Source organism: Neolamprologus multifasciatus, chromosome 5, assembly GCF_963576455.1.
Source record: "Neolamprologus multifasciatus chromosome 5, fNeoMul1.2, whole genome shotgun sequence".
In the NCBI taxonomy this organism is placed as follows: Eukaryota; Metazoa; Chordata; class Actinopteri; order Cichliformes; family Cichlidae; genus Neolamprologus; species Neolamprologus multifasciatus.
The window spans coordinates 32,798,678-32,810,820 of record NC_140443.1 but is presented as its reverse complement, the minus strand read 5'-3'; the positions used below and the strand labels follow the sequence as shown (position 1 = coordinate 32,810,820).

General features: G+C 41.7%; 1 protein-coding gene across 1 annotated transcript in view; it reads right to left on the bottom strand.

Moving 5' to 3' along the window:
• Positions 1–10,576, bottom strand: part of phactr3b (phosphatase and actin regulator 3b) — a 56,441-nt gene extending 45,865 nt beyond the window's left edge. Inside the window, exon 1 of the mRNA XM_085160841.1 lies at positions 10,294–10,576. Coding sequence (XP_085016967.1) covers positions 10,294–10,402 — 109 coding nt within the window. The 5' untranslated portion in view covers positions 10,403–10,576. The remainder of the gene's footprint in view (positions 1–10,293) is intronic.
• Positions 10,577–12,143: the final 1,567 nt, after the last annotated feature.

Here is a 12,143-nt window from a genome sequence, read left to right as displayed (position 1 = left end):
AGTACAGAGAGCATAATTCACATTTCTGAACATTTAAGCTGATTACCTTTTACTGTTTAAGTCCACATTGCATATTTTGTAAAACATTATGCTCCAAAAAAATTGCACAAGAAATCCAAGTCCAGGCACTTTAGATAGGTTTCATGAACAAAGTAATCAGAGGATTTTATTTTGAAGACATTAACAATATACATTGATGTGTTTTTTTCTAAACCTGCCCAAGTGCTTGAACTGATATTTTAAGCATAATATTTCGATCTCTATTGTTTTGCAATCATTTCAAACCATGAAATGATTGTGGTGTTTGAGGGGCTCCAGTAGCACTTCTTTATTTACTCATATTGCTTATTTTATGTTTGTAATGCCTAATTTTGATATTTTGTAACTAATATTACAAAAAAAAATCAGTGTTTTGATTTTTGAATGCGATGCGGCGTTATCTATCAGCAATACATACAGCACATTACGGGAAGAACTGGTCCACTCACTTAACAGCACAGGGCCAGGTCTGGGGATAAAATCGAGGAGACAGCTGCTGGCTACCTTGAACCTTAAGCCTGAGCCCAAACAAAAGCTAAACATGTGAGCTATAAACAAAAATATATTCTATTATATTATAGCTTTTATTTTGGAAGGAGCCATTTCTCTGTAATAAACTCTCTTTTCCAAAGATGAGTGATTTCTCGATCAGATAGATTTATTTTTTTATTACTTTGTTGTTTCAGCAACATTAAATTTAAAAACTGTACTTTTGAGTTAAAATATTGTATTGTATCTTTATTTATTTCAGACATATACAGAAAAAAAACAATATATACACAAGTACACATACTTGCATTTACAAATATGAATATATATGTAAATATACACACGTATGTGCTCAGATAAAACAAAAAAAAATAAATAAATAAAATAAAACAGAGTCTAAATTACATGAAATGACAATTATTAGGTCTGAAATGGAGTAGGAAGAAGTATAACATACTTATTAATCCCTACCCCATGCTCAACATTCTATTGAATCCCACTAAATATATATTTATAATTTTAATAAATGACAAATTAAAAAGGCATGAACATTTTTTTGTATCGAAAAAATATCGAACCGTGACACCAAAGTAACGAACCGAACCGTGAATTTTGTGTATTGTTGCACCCCCAAAATAAATAAATATATATATATATATATATATATATATATATATATATATATATATATATATATTATAAACCTTCCCTTTTATAGAGAGGATTACCATTTTCTGATTTTAAGTTCAGCCAAATTGATCACTTTCTTTATATTATTTTGGACTGGTGACTTCAGTTTTTCTAATGACCTAGCTACAGCATTCTACATAACAGTGTTTTGTCCTCTCATGGCATTGGCCAACGGTGACGTCACGTTTTTCCCTGCTTGCTGTGTTGCTCCCCAGGGCCCTGTAGTCAGTGGAACCCAGTGATGTCTCTGCATAGTGCACAAGGGTATGAGAGATGAGTTGGCACAAAAAAACAGGGAGGGAAAAAAGCGAAGTGCTTTTGAATTAGCCACTGTACTACTGAGCCTTGGCCAACCAATAAAAAGAATCAATGCTGCACCAAAGACTCAAGGGTAACATTCACTCTGAACAACCCATTACTGTCTCAGCAAAGCCACATTTCATTTATAGTCCTACATTACAGTCACATCACTTCTGGAATGCTCCGCATTAATCATGGCCAAGCTGTCCATGTTAAATCCTTCATCACTGCTTTCAAGATGTTCCTCTTTTGAAACAGACATGAGATCACAAAAAAAGAGCTTGAGAGGAATTGCATGAGCTCTGAAAATAGAGGGGTGTGAAGATGAGCAAAGTTTCATTTCCCGTGTGCAGTTGTAAACACCTCTAATTGAATTTCAAAAGATTTCGAAACTTATTCTAATATTGCCTCCACTGCGCTCATCCCTGCGGTCTTTGACATGAAGTAGATATTGAGTTGAAGTGCCCCTCACTTCAATACCAGTTCAGACTCATCTTAAAACATGGAGAGTAATGCTGATTAATCCTAGGAAGGAGTCTGTCCGCTCTCACTGTATGCAGCATGACCTTGAACAAACCATGTGCTGTCCCTCATTTTTGAGAGAGACCGGGTGACTGCAGTGCTGGATTTGCCGTGACAGTGACTGCTCACTGCACTTATGCAACATTAAGCCATCTGCCGAGTAGAGCCCTCTTGTGGCTGTGTTTCACCTTTCAACTGCTCTTGAACCCACTTAGAAGCATATTCAGGGCTCTGCCACTATGTAAGTTATTAACAAGCCTTTCAAAATGTCTCAAATCTCATATCTACTCCAGCTGCAGATGTCACATTTTAGTGGTGGAAATGCATTTCTAAGCACATGTTAGGGAACCCCTTGGTTAATTATATAGTGAGTTTAGATTTTAAAAGAAGCAAATAAAACCCTGGAAGTATTTTTGCCTGTTAGCATGCAAATGAACCAAAAGAACTCTCTTCTGATAAAACGATGCAACAAATGATTATAGATTGTGTGACAGGACTACCTTAAGGAGTCAGTAGCATCCGTGTAGTCTGTCCTAAAGTAGAACCTTTCAGGCTGAAATATTAAGGTAACACTTCCACTAGCACCTACTTGACACAGCTCGACTTGCGTCAACTGGATTTCACATGTTTTCCATTACAATCGAGTACCACCTAATGTGCGTGGGGTTGTTATAGCGTGTGGCCGAAAGTCCGGTGATGTCATTTGTATGCAACACAAACGCCACAATAATAGAGGATGGAAAAGTGATGGTATACCTGCTGCTTTGCGTAAGGATTTTTGTCAGAATTGGGGAATGCAGTGTGTTTTTTGTATAGGGAATGTCCACTCCGAGTCAGGGATGAGTTCTTGCACCAAGTGGAAGAGTTTAAGAATCTCGGGGTCTTCCTCACAAGTGACGGGAGAAGGGAGCGAGAGATCGACAGACGGATTGGTGCTGCGGCTGCAGTGATGTGGATGCTGTACTGGTCTGTTGCGGTGAAGAGACAGCTGAGTGTAAAAGTGAAGCTCTCAGTTTACCGGTCGATCTACGTCCCTACCCTCACCTATGGTCACGAGCTGTGGTAGTGACCGAAAGAACGAGATCGCGGATACAAGCGGCGGAAATGGGCTTCCTCTGAAGCTCTCTCTGGGTGAGAAGGGTGAGAAGTTTGTCCATCTGGGAGGGGCTCAGAGTAGAGCCACTGCTCCTTCACATCGAAAGGAGCTAGTTGAGGTGGTTCAGGCATCTGACAAGGATGCCTCCCTGGTGTTCTGAGCATGTCCCACCAGAAGGGAGACCCAGGACACACTGGAGAGATTATATCTCTCAGCTGGCCTGGGAACGCATCGGTGTTCCCCCGGACAAGCTGGAGGAGGTGGCTGGCGTCTAGGCTTCTCTACTTGGGCTGCTGTCCCGGGTACCCGACCCCGGATAAGCGGAAGAAAATTTCTTTGATTTCCCTCATTGCTGGGTTTAAAAAATGGTGGTTTAGATTTTTGTGAAGGAGACACTCATGACTCATGGAGTGATGCAACTGACTAGCCAATGCAGTCTGTTGATGTCACAATTTTGGATCGCCTCAGATTGCCTGAAACCCCAGCCAAATAGGCACTAAAAAGGTCTGGGTACCATGTACTACCACCTGTTGGAAAACCATAAACCTAATGTTGAGTTGAACTGAGAAGTTGAACTTCTCACAAAACAATCAAAATCAAGAAGCAGTCAAAATGCTGCACGGTAAAAAAACAATAGCAGATATTAGATGCTCTGAAAATGAGGTTTATGCTATGTAGACACAGGTCAACATGGCGTAAACCTGTGTAGACACAGACAGGAAATACTGCATTGCCAGCTAAGCCACCAGCTGTCTGTTTGCGTCCACTAATTCACTGAACTGGACCTTTCAATCATGTTTGTGGTGTTACTAGCATTTTATTTGCATCCTGTGGTTATTACTAATTAGATGGAAGGAAGGTATTGATTTCTGTTCAGCGCATCTTTCCAGCTAAGCTTACCGGCATTAGCTCTTAACTGAGCACGCCAACTTCTAAACCAAATGCAATCAGTACTAGTTTAAAGCAAAAGAAAAAAAGCCCAACATGGTGGGAGTCAATACATCAGCGCTTTACAAACGTGTTATTAGGTGGTAGCTATGTCCATCTATTGATCTGCTAGCCTGTGCCACTTTTTCATATTCTTCCTTCCATATTTTGTGGTGAGTTGGAGATACAAATTTTGGTGACCACTAAGCCTAATATGCACTGAACATTGCACGTGAATTGTGATTTATAATAAATCCTTTTTTTTAAACAACTAGATGGTAATAATCACTGTGTGTGCGACAAAGTTTCATTCATATATTATATTAGAATCATCCATCCATCCATCCATTCGCTTCCGCTTATCCTTTTCAGGGTCGCGGGGGGCGCTGGAGCCTATCCCAGCTGTCATAAGGCGAGAGGCGGGGTACACCCTGGACAGGTCGCCAGTCTGTCGCAGGGCTAACACACAGGGACAGACAACCATTCACACTCACATTCATTCACACATTCACACCTAGTGACAATTTGGATTATCCAATTAACCTATCCCCACAAGCTGCATGTCTTTGGACGGTGAGAGGAAGCCGGAGTACCCGGAGGGAACCCACGCAAACACGGGGAGAACATGCAAACTCCACACAGAAAGACCCCGGCCTGATGGTGGAATTGAACTCTTGCTGTGCGGCGACAGTGCTAACCACCGTGCCACCGTGCTGCCCTATGATATTAGAATCATATTAGTGAAATAACATAAGGTAAGATACTGAGAATCTAAGTATCCTTTAACTAGCTGATAGATCTAGTCTGCAGCTGCATGCTTCTCTGTATCTCATGTTAAAATCTAAGCCGCATACCCATGGGTAATTCACACAGACTGTGAGAGGGGAAATGTAAGTATGCAGTGAAGACAAGAAAACATCTTCCAGGTTCACAACATGGATTTCAGAAACACAAAAACTTTATGACAAGGCTCTTGCCAAATGCTGTTACAGCTGACATTTCCACAAACACACATGAGGACAATGAAAGTGACATTGCTTTATTGTTTTCTATTTCCAGCTATGCACACCTTTTATTCTGTCTCATCTCCAACTGCAGCAGCTGTGCAGTGACTCATGTGGAGACATTTAGCACTCGTTCCTCGCTGAGCTCAACATGCATGTAGGAGTGAGCTGCCAGGTGCCAGGCTTGCTATTCTGTCCTCTCAATCACAGCAGTGAATATGGAATGAGACGAACCGGCTTATGTAAAGGCTTCCTGATTAATAAAACATGAGGAATTCAAATAAAAAGAATCCTAATCTTCTCATCAGGCTGCCGCCATCGCCTCTGACTGAATGCGAGGACTAAACTGAGGCCCATCAGTAACCGAGGGTTGCGGCGGCGTGATGGTGGTGGGGTGCAGTGTACGAGAACAGCAGAGGAGTCCAGGGAGAAAGCCTTTGATGTCGGAGCAGCATGTCAGATTAGTACAACAGCAGTGACTCAAATAGGGAGATGAGGGGAGCAAGGGAAGAGGCTCCTGCAGGCTAAAGGCCACAGCAGGGAGGGACAGGCCAATGTTACAGTGTCAGCAAGCTTCACATCTTTAGTGCACAAGCAACAGTACATTTGGCAAATATGAATACATCATTAAACTTAAAGAATTTTCTGTCTTAATACAGTTAATAAGATTAAATTCTAACATTTAATGATAATACTGTATCATATATATAATCATTATCAATGTTGGCATTATGTGTGTGTACTTGCCTGCAGCTTGCTTCATAATATTGCAAAAATAAACCCTGTTGAGCAAAAAGCTTCAGCTGTTAGACTACAGGTAGTAAATCTGGTAAACTGTAAAACACTGCTGACAATTTATCACAGCATTGGAAAACTATATGAGAACACTCTGTATTATTATATTTATTGTTTTTCCGCCTGCATTTTGAACAATGCTACCTGCTTTAAGCTAGGCAGCTAGCAAAACCTTTTCTTATCTATACACATTACAAGTTTTGTCTCACTAAACTATTTTCGTTTTGTATTTCCATAGCCTATTGTATGTAAGTCTGCATTATTTTATTTTATTTTATTTTACTGACTACCTTTTGAAATATGCAACATTTTGTGAGCTAGTCGGTTAGCAAGATTAGTTAAAAGCAATATAAACTGTAAAATGAAAATGTAGAGCTAAAGGGAAATTGAGAATTGCTAAAACTTTGAATGCGTCCCCAAATGCAGTCACAAAAACCATCAAGTGCTACGATGAAACTGGCTCACATGAGGACCGCCCCAGGAAAGACAGACCAAGAGCCAGCTCTGCTGCTGAGGATACATTCGTCCGAGTCATCACGTGGCACGAATGAGAACCCACACACACAGCGTTGCACGCTGCTATGCGTTTTCTTGTGTATACGTTTAGACACTTTCTGAGCAGCTTTCCAGCTGCCACACCGCTCTCCCCTCCTGTCTGGCAACATCCTTTAAAGAGGAGTCATTATTCAATGATGGAGGTCAGGTGTGCAAGTCAGCCTCCCCCTAACACCACACTGGGACCTCACTGCTCCACACATCCTCTGCAGCCGAGCCACAAACCACACCCAGCCACACACCAGCCTCAGGAACCGCATCTCAGATTAGAGCACAGATAAATGCCACACCGAGTTCCAGTAGCAGACACATCTCTACATCAACTGTTCAGAGGAGACTGTCAGGCCTTTATAGTCAAATAGCTGCTAAGAAACCACTACTAAGAAAAAAACACAAGCAGAAGATATTTGTTTGGGTCAAGAAACACAAGGAGTGGACATTAGACCAGTGGAAATCTGTGCTTTGGTCTGATGAGTCCAAATTTGAGATCTTTGGTTCCACCTGCGGTATCTTTGTGCGACACAGAAAAGGTGAACGTATGGTCTCTACATGCATGGATCCCACTGTGAAGCATGGTGGAGGAGGTGTGATGGTGTGGGGTGCTTTGCTGGTGACACTGTTGGGGATTTATTCAAAACTGAAGGCACACTGAACCAGCATGGCTACCACAGCATCCTGCATTTAGTTGGACCATCATTAATTTTTCAACAGGACAATGACCCCAAACACACCTCCAGGCTGTGTAAGGGCTATTTGACCAAGAAGGAGAGTGATGGAGTGCACAGTCACCTGACCTTAACCCAATCGAGATGGTTTGGGATGAGATGGGCCGCAGAGTGAAGGCAAAACGACCAACAAGTGCTCAGCATCTCTGGGAACTCCTTCAAGGCTGTTGGAAAACCATTTCAGATGACGACCTCATGAAGTTCATCGAGAGAATGCTGAGAGTGTCCAAAGCAGGAATCAAAGCTAAGGGTGGCTGTTTTACTACATAATTCCATATGTGTTCATTCATAGTTTTGATGCCTTCAGTGAGAATCTACAATATGGAATAAAGAAAAAACATTAAATGAGAAGTCATGTCCAAACTTTTGACTGTTAGTGTAAATGCCAAAATGTGAATTTGAATCCACCTTTGTGCTACGATGTTTTTGGCGGCACATATTGTTCTGCACCATCTCTAGCAGAGACAATGATGTAACCTGTATGGGCTGATCAAGGCGGCTGCTTATCACCACTTAACGAAGTCCATAGGGAGAGATTTTAATACATGGCATGCTGTTCTGTTCTCAGCCTGCTGACTAGTTGGTAAAGCAAAGACCTGTCTGACAACCTTTAAACTTCAGGGTAACAAGTATTTGGGTTAAATCAGTCTTCAGTGCTTCACAGATGCTAAAAGCACTGAGTGAGGCCTAAGCACAAATGGCAAGTGATTTTCCATTTCTGGTTACAACCTTGTAATTCAGAGGAAATGTTTACATTGTAAGAAGTCATTTGTATTAAGTCCAGTCGATTGTGCAGCTGATTCAGTTTGACATTGCCCAGCTGGGTGCTGTGATAATACCACCATCAGTGATCTGTCACTCCCCTTTTCCTCCCCTCTCATGGATAGGATTCTTCAAGTAGAAGGATCAAAGCCGCAGTAGGGGGCTCGGAAAGGGTTAGCACCGATCTGAGGGAATGGAGAAGTGGGGGAGGACAGGCAGGTTTGCACTTGCTGCATTGCCTGAGCTCTGTCTGTCTAATGCTGCACTGGAAATGTCCAGCTTTTGGGGAGAAATCTGCCACAGTGCTTCAGAGATGAGATGAAATGAGATCTGAGCCTATTTGACATTTAGATAAAAATGGTAATAAGTGGCATATGACAGGACAACCCTGCCAGTGATGCCTTAGAGTTTCACATATACACCAACGCTGTTACGTAACTATAACAACCACAACAACGTGACAAGCAGTAGAAACCGAAGGCATGAACACAACGGTATTCGCCGCCAGCGAGAGAACTTGAACATCCTCTTCTGCAGCATTGCTGTGGCTCTCTTTCTCTAAAGACAGCCAGCCGAAGGAGTCCGATGTTCAAACAGACTGTAACATCACACACTGGTGAAAATGAAAGTGTGGCATGCATGCCACAAGATGAATGAATCCTGTCATGTGCATTATACTGCAACCCCCACACTTGTGATTCAGTAACTGAGCCTCTTATTTGTAGAGATACAGCAGCATCAATGTCTGCACTCATCACTTTGGCTGTGAAACCATGGACCATATGGAATTTGGATTTCCAAGTCCCAACATTGCCATTTTGAATGGTGCCATGCAATATTTCTGGATTTTTGGAGCCACTGAGCAACAGCCTCTGGAATGAAGCCAACGCAGAACATACAAAGACAGCATTTCATCTAATGGCAACTTGATGCTGACTCCAAAAGCAAGTCAAACCCCAAGGACTCCCTCATGCCCAACTTCACAGCATTAAAAGCCATGTTCATGGCCTGGTGCAGAAAAAAATGGTTTAAACCTCTATGCATAATAACTGTGGAGTGGTGGAGGGGTTAGGGGCAATATGCCCATAAATATGCCCAAGAGTTCATTTCAGTAACCAGCTAGCTGCCCATGTTAGCAAGCAATCAAAATGACCACACCCTTAACTTTAAGCATTAACAGTATTGAGATGGATGACTCTTTTTTTTTTTTTTTTAAATCACCCTCCACACAGCTGTTACAAAGGGGAAATATTCATAACGGCCAAAAGCTTTTAAGTGTGAGGCTGTAAACATGTAAAGTTATCTGAGGATTGACTCATTCCAGAAGCCAGCCTCTAGTGGCCATTAGAGGAAGTGTAGTGTTTGGCACTTCCGTGTTGGCTTCAGTTTTCGGACCTTGAGGTTGCCGTTTACCTGAAACCAGTTGAATGTACAGCTGGCAAACAAACAGCATTGTGCTTCCAGCCTGCAAATAATCATCCAACACACTTTCACATGAGTCTGTCGCTCAGTACCTTTGCAAGCAGAACATTTTTATGACTCCTGCTTCACATCTACACAGCAACAGTGAACGCCTTCCCACAGACTCCCGGTGGAACTGCCAATCCCACCTCACGAATAAGCACAACTCACGGCCTAAGTGGCATTTCGCTTTGAATTGCTGGCTGCTGTACATCACCAGTGTGGAGCAGACAGACAAACACCATGTCGTCTCACAGTGGGAGAGCCAAGCGCTGCCTTCTGCCATTTAGATCACCATGGAAACAGCCAAATACACAACCAGCACTCTCGTCGGCTTCGGCTCAACACACTGCAGTCCATGTGTGATAGCAACTTGTGTGCCCCCATGCTGCAAGCACACACCTCGTTCACAAATGCAGAAATAAGAGAGCGAGAATAGAGAGGGAGAGGAGAGAGAACACCCAGTTCTACATCATGACTTCGTGTTTATTCAAAGATATCACAGCTTGATGATGTGAAGGAGATTTGGGCAATGAGGAGCTGATGTTACAAGTCTGGATGCCATTATTGGGATAAAATCAGCGCAATGCTCTCTACATATGACCTGCATGACACTAGTGGGGAAAACCCCCATCATAGCCTGATTCATTACGGTGTGGTTGATATTTTAAAGGCAGCCACACAGAAGGCCTACTTCTCACAGCCAGAGCGAGCACTGGGTAGTAAATGACGCACGTTTACAACACAGTCTACGTTTCCTGCACACAAATGAAGTGGGACCACCACGGGTGCAGTCTGCGTGACTGGATGATGGCGAGCCCGGACTCCGTGATGTCACGCCTACCCAGTCGACTGCGTGAAGCAGCAGTAAATGAGACAGCTGACACATGTCCAACAAGCAGTGGGATTACCGCCCCCCTCCTCTTACCTGCTCTGTGCGCTTCACCCAGGCGGACCTCGGTGATGCTGCTCGGGTCACTCTGAGATCTTCCCCGCTGCAACACACAGTCCTCCTCCAGCCCATCCGATGATGCCATGGTGAAAAGAAGACGGCGACACGAGACTGAAAGGGGCGATCTCCGTCAGCCAAGGTCACCGGCATCAAGAGGTAGTGCGGATTAAATGTGGTCGGAGTGCTGCAGCTGCAGCTCCTGGTCCCCGAAAAGCAGCAGCGCTGGGGAAATCCATTACGCGCGCAGCATCATGGCGCCTTCAGGTGTTGCTCGCAAAATCAGCAACGTTAACAGGTAGTAAGTGAATTTGAGTGGTAAATAAAACTAGGAAAGCGCTATATTGATTCAAATTCATATAATAAAGAACTCCATTTAAATCTGCCCTCTATTGCAGTCCCGGTTTGTGCAATTTGGTAAGAAAGGCTTGTGCCTTTAGTGTTTTTTCTTTGCCATTTAATGTCTTAAATATCAGGCCACATTTGAAAGCAATAGATCCTACAGCCTCTGAAGGCAGCATCAGAGTCATCGCCTGCTTGGTATTAGCTGAAAATGGGCAGCGTCTTAATGGAATCTTCCTCTGAATCCATGCTTTGGTTTCAGCCTTCTGTCCAGTTCATGCAAACCATGTCAATGTTGGTTAAATTTATAGTTTGTGCTTCTCAATCCCTCTGAAGTCTGCTGCGCTGTTCTCTCCTTAATACTTCAGATCAACGCTTGAATCACTTTAAGCACCAAATACATCTGAATATAAGGAGGAGAGGAAGTGCATAGCAGTCAGAATTTGGCATCATGATAGAGACATCGTTTTCAGTTCACTGCCATGGCCAAAGTTATTAACACAGAGGTAACACTATTAAATATGAGATACTTCAGTTTTGGGTTTGAAATGGCAGTTATCACCGGTGATTATGTATTAAAAAGGTTGGTCTTATGAGTATAACATGTTATCAACACATTTTCATCAGCAAAGCAGAAAGTAAAAAAAACAAAAAACATGCAGGTATAAAGTAAAGTACATTTGGGAAAATGTTTCTCTCTTAATGTTACTATTTCATTTTGTTGTTAACTGCAACTTTGCTTTGTTTGTTATTTTATTAATTTTTATATTTAAAGTATTTTATTCTGATTTTTTTAAAGAGTAGAGTAACAAAAATAAGACTCACTGAAAACTGTGTAGTTTATAGACTTGACTCAGTCATGGTTCCTGCAGTGAACAAATCATAATTTTTTTTTTCAACAAAAACAAAATCAACAGTCAACCTTAAACAATCAGTCACTGTAAACTCAAAGTCAACAGCAGCATAAAAAAAATCTGTTTCAACTCAAGATTGCAACAGTGCAGAAAGTCTTCACATTTAGCAAGAACATTTTTTTTTTACAAATCGTTTTTGAAAAGATTAAATATCAGGTATTCACATAGAAAATTGTTCTTTTGGTACAGCTTTTGAAGAGTTGTGGATACATGTCGCTCACTCAACACAGAAGATGCACATTTCCTGATCATCTCTGCTTCTCTGGCCTGCTGCTCTGTTTCTGTATATACGATATTTAATTAATAATGACAGTTTTATGGAATTTCTAAACTAAAATTTAACTAATAATTGAATTTTAATTTAAAAATGACCACAATTTTTTATTAAAAAGCTGATAGTTGGATTTATTGAATTGATGAAAGGTACAAAGACACTGCACACTGTAAAATGTAAATAAAAACAATGCAATAATTTGCAAATCTCATATTTTATTCACAATACAAAGTATGTCAAGTGTTTAAATAATTTTTTAAAGACTATTTGGAATTTGATGGCAGTCTCAAAAACCTCTA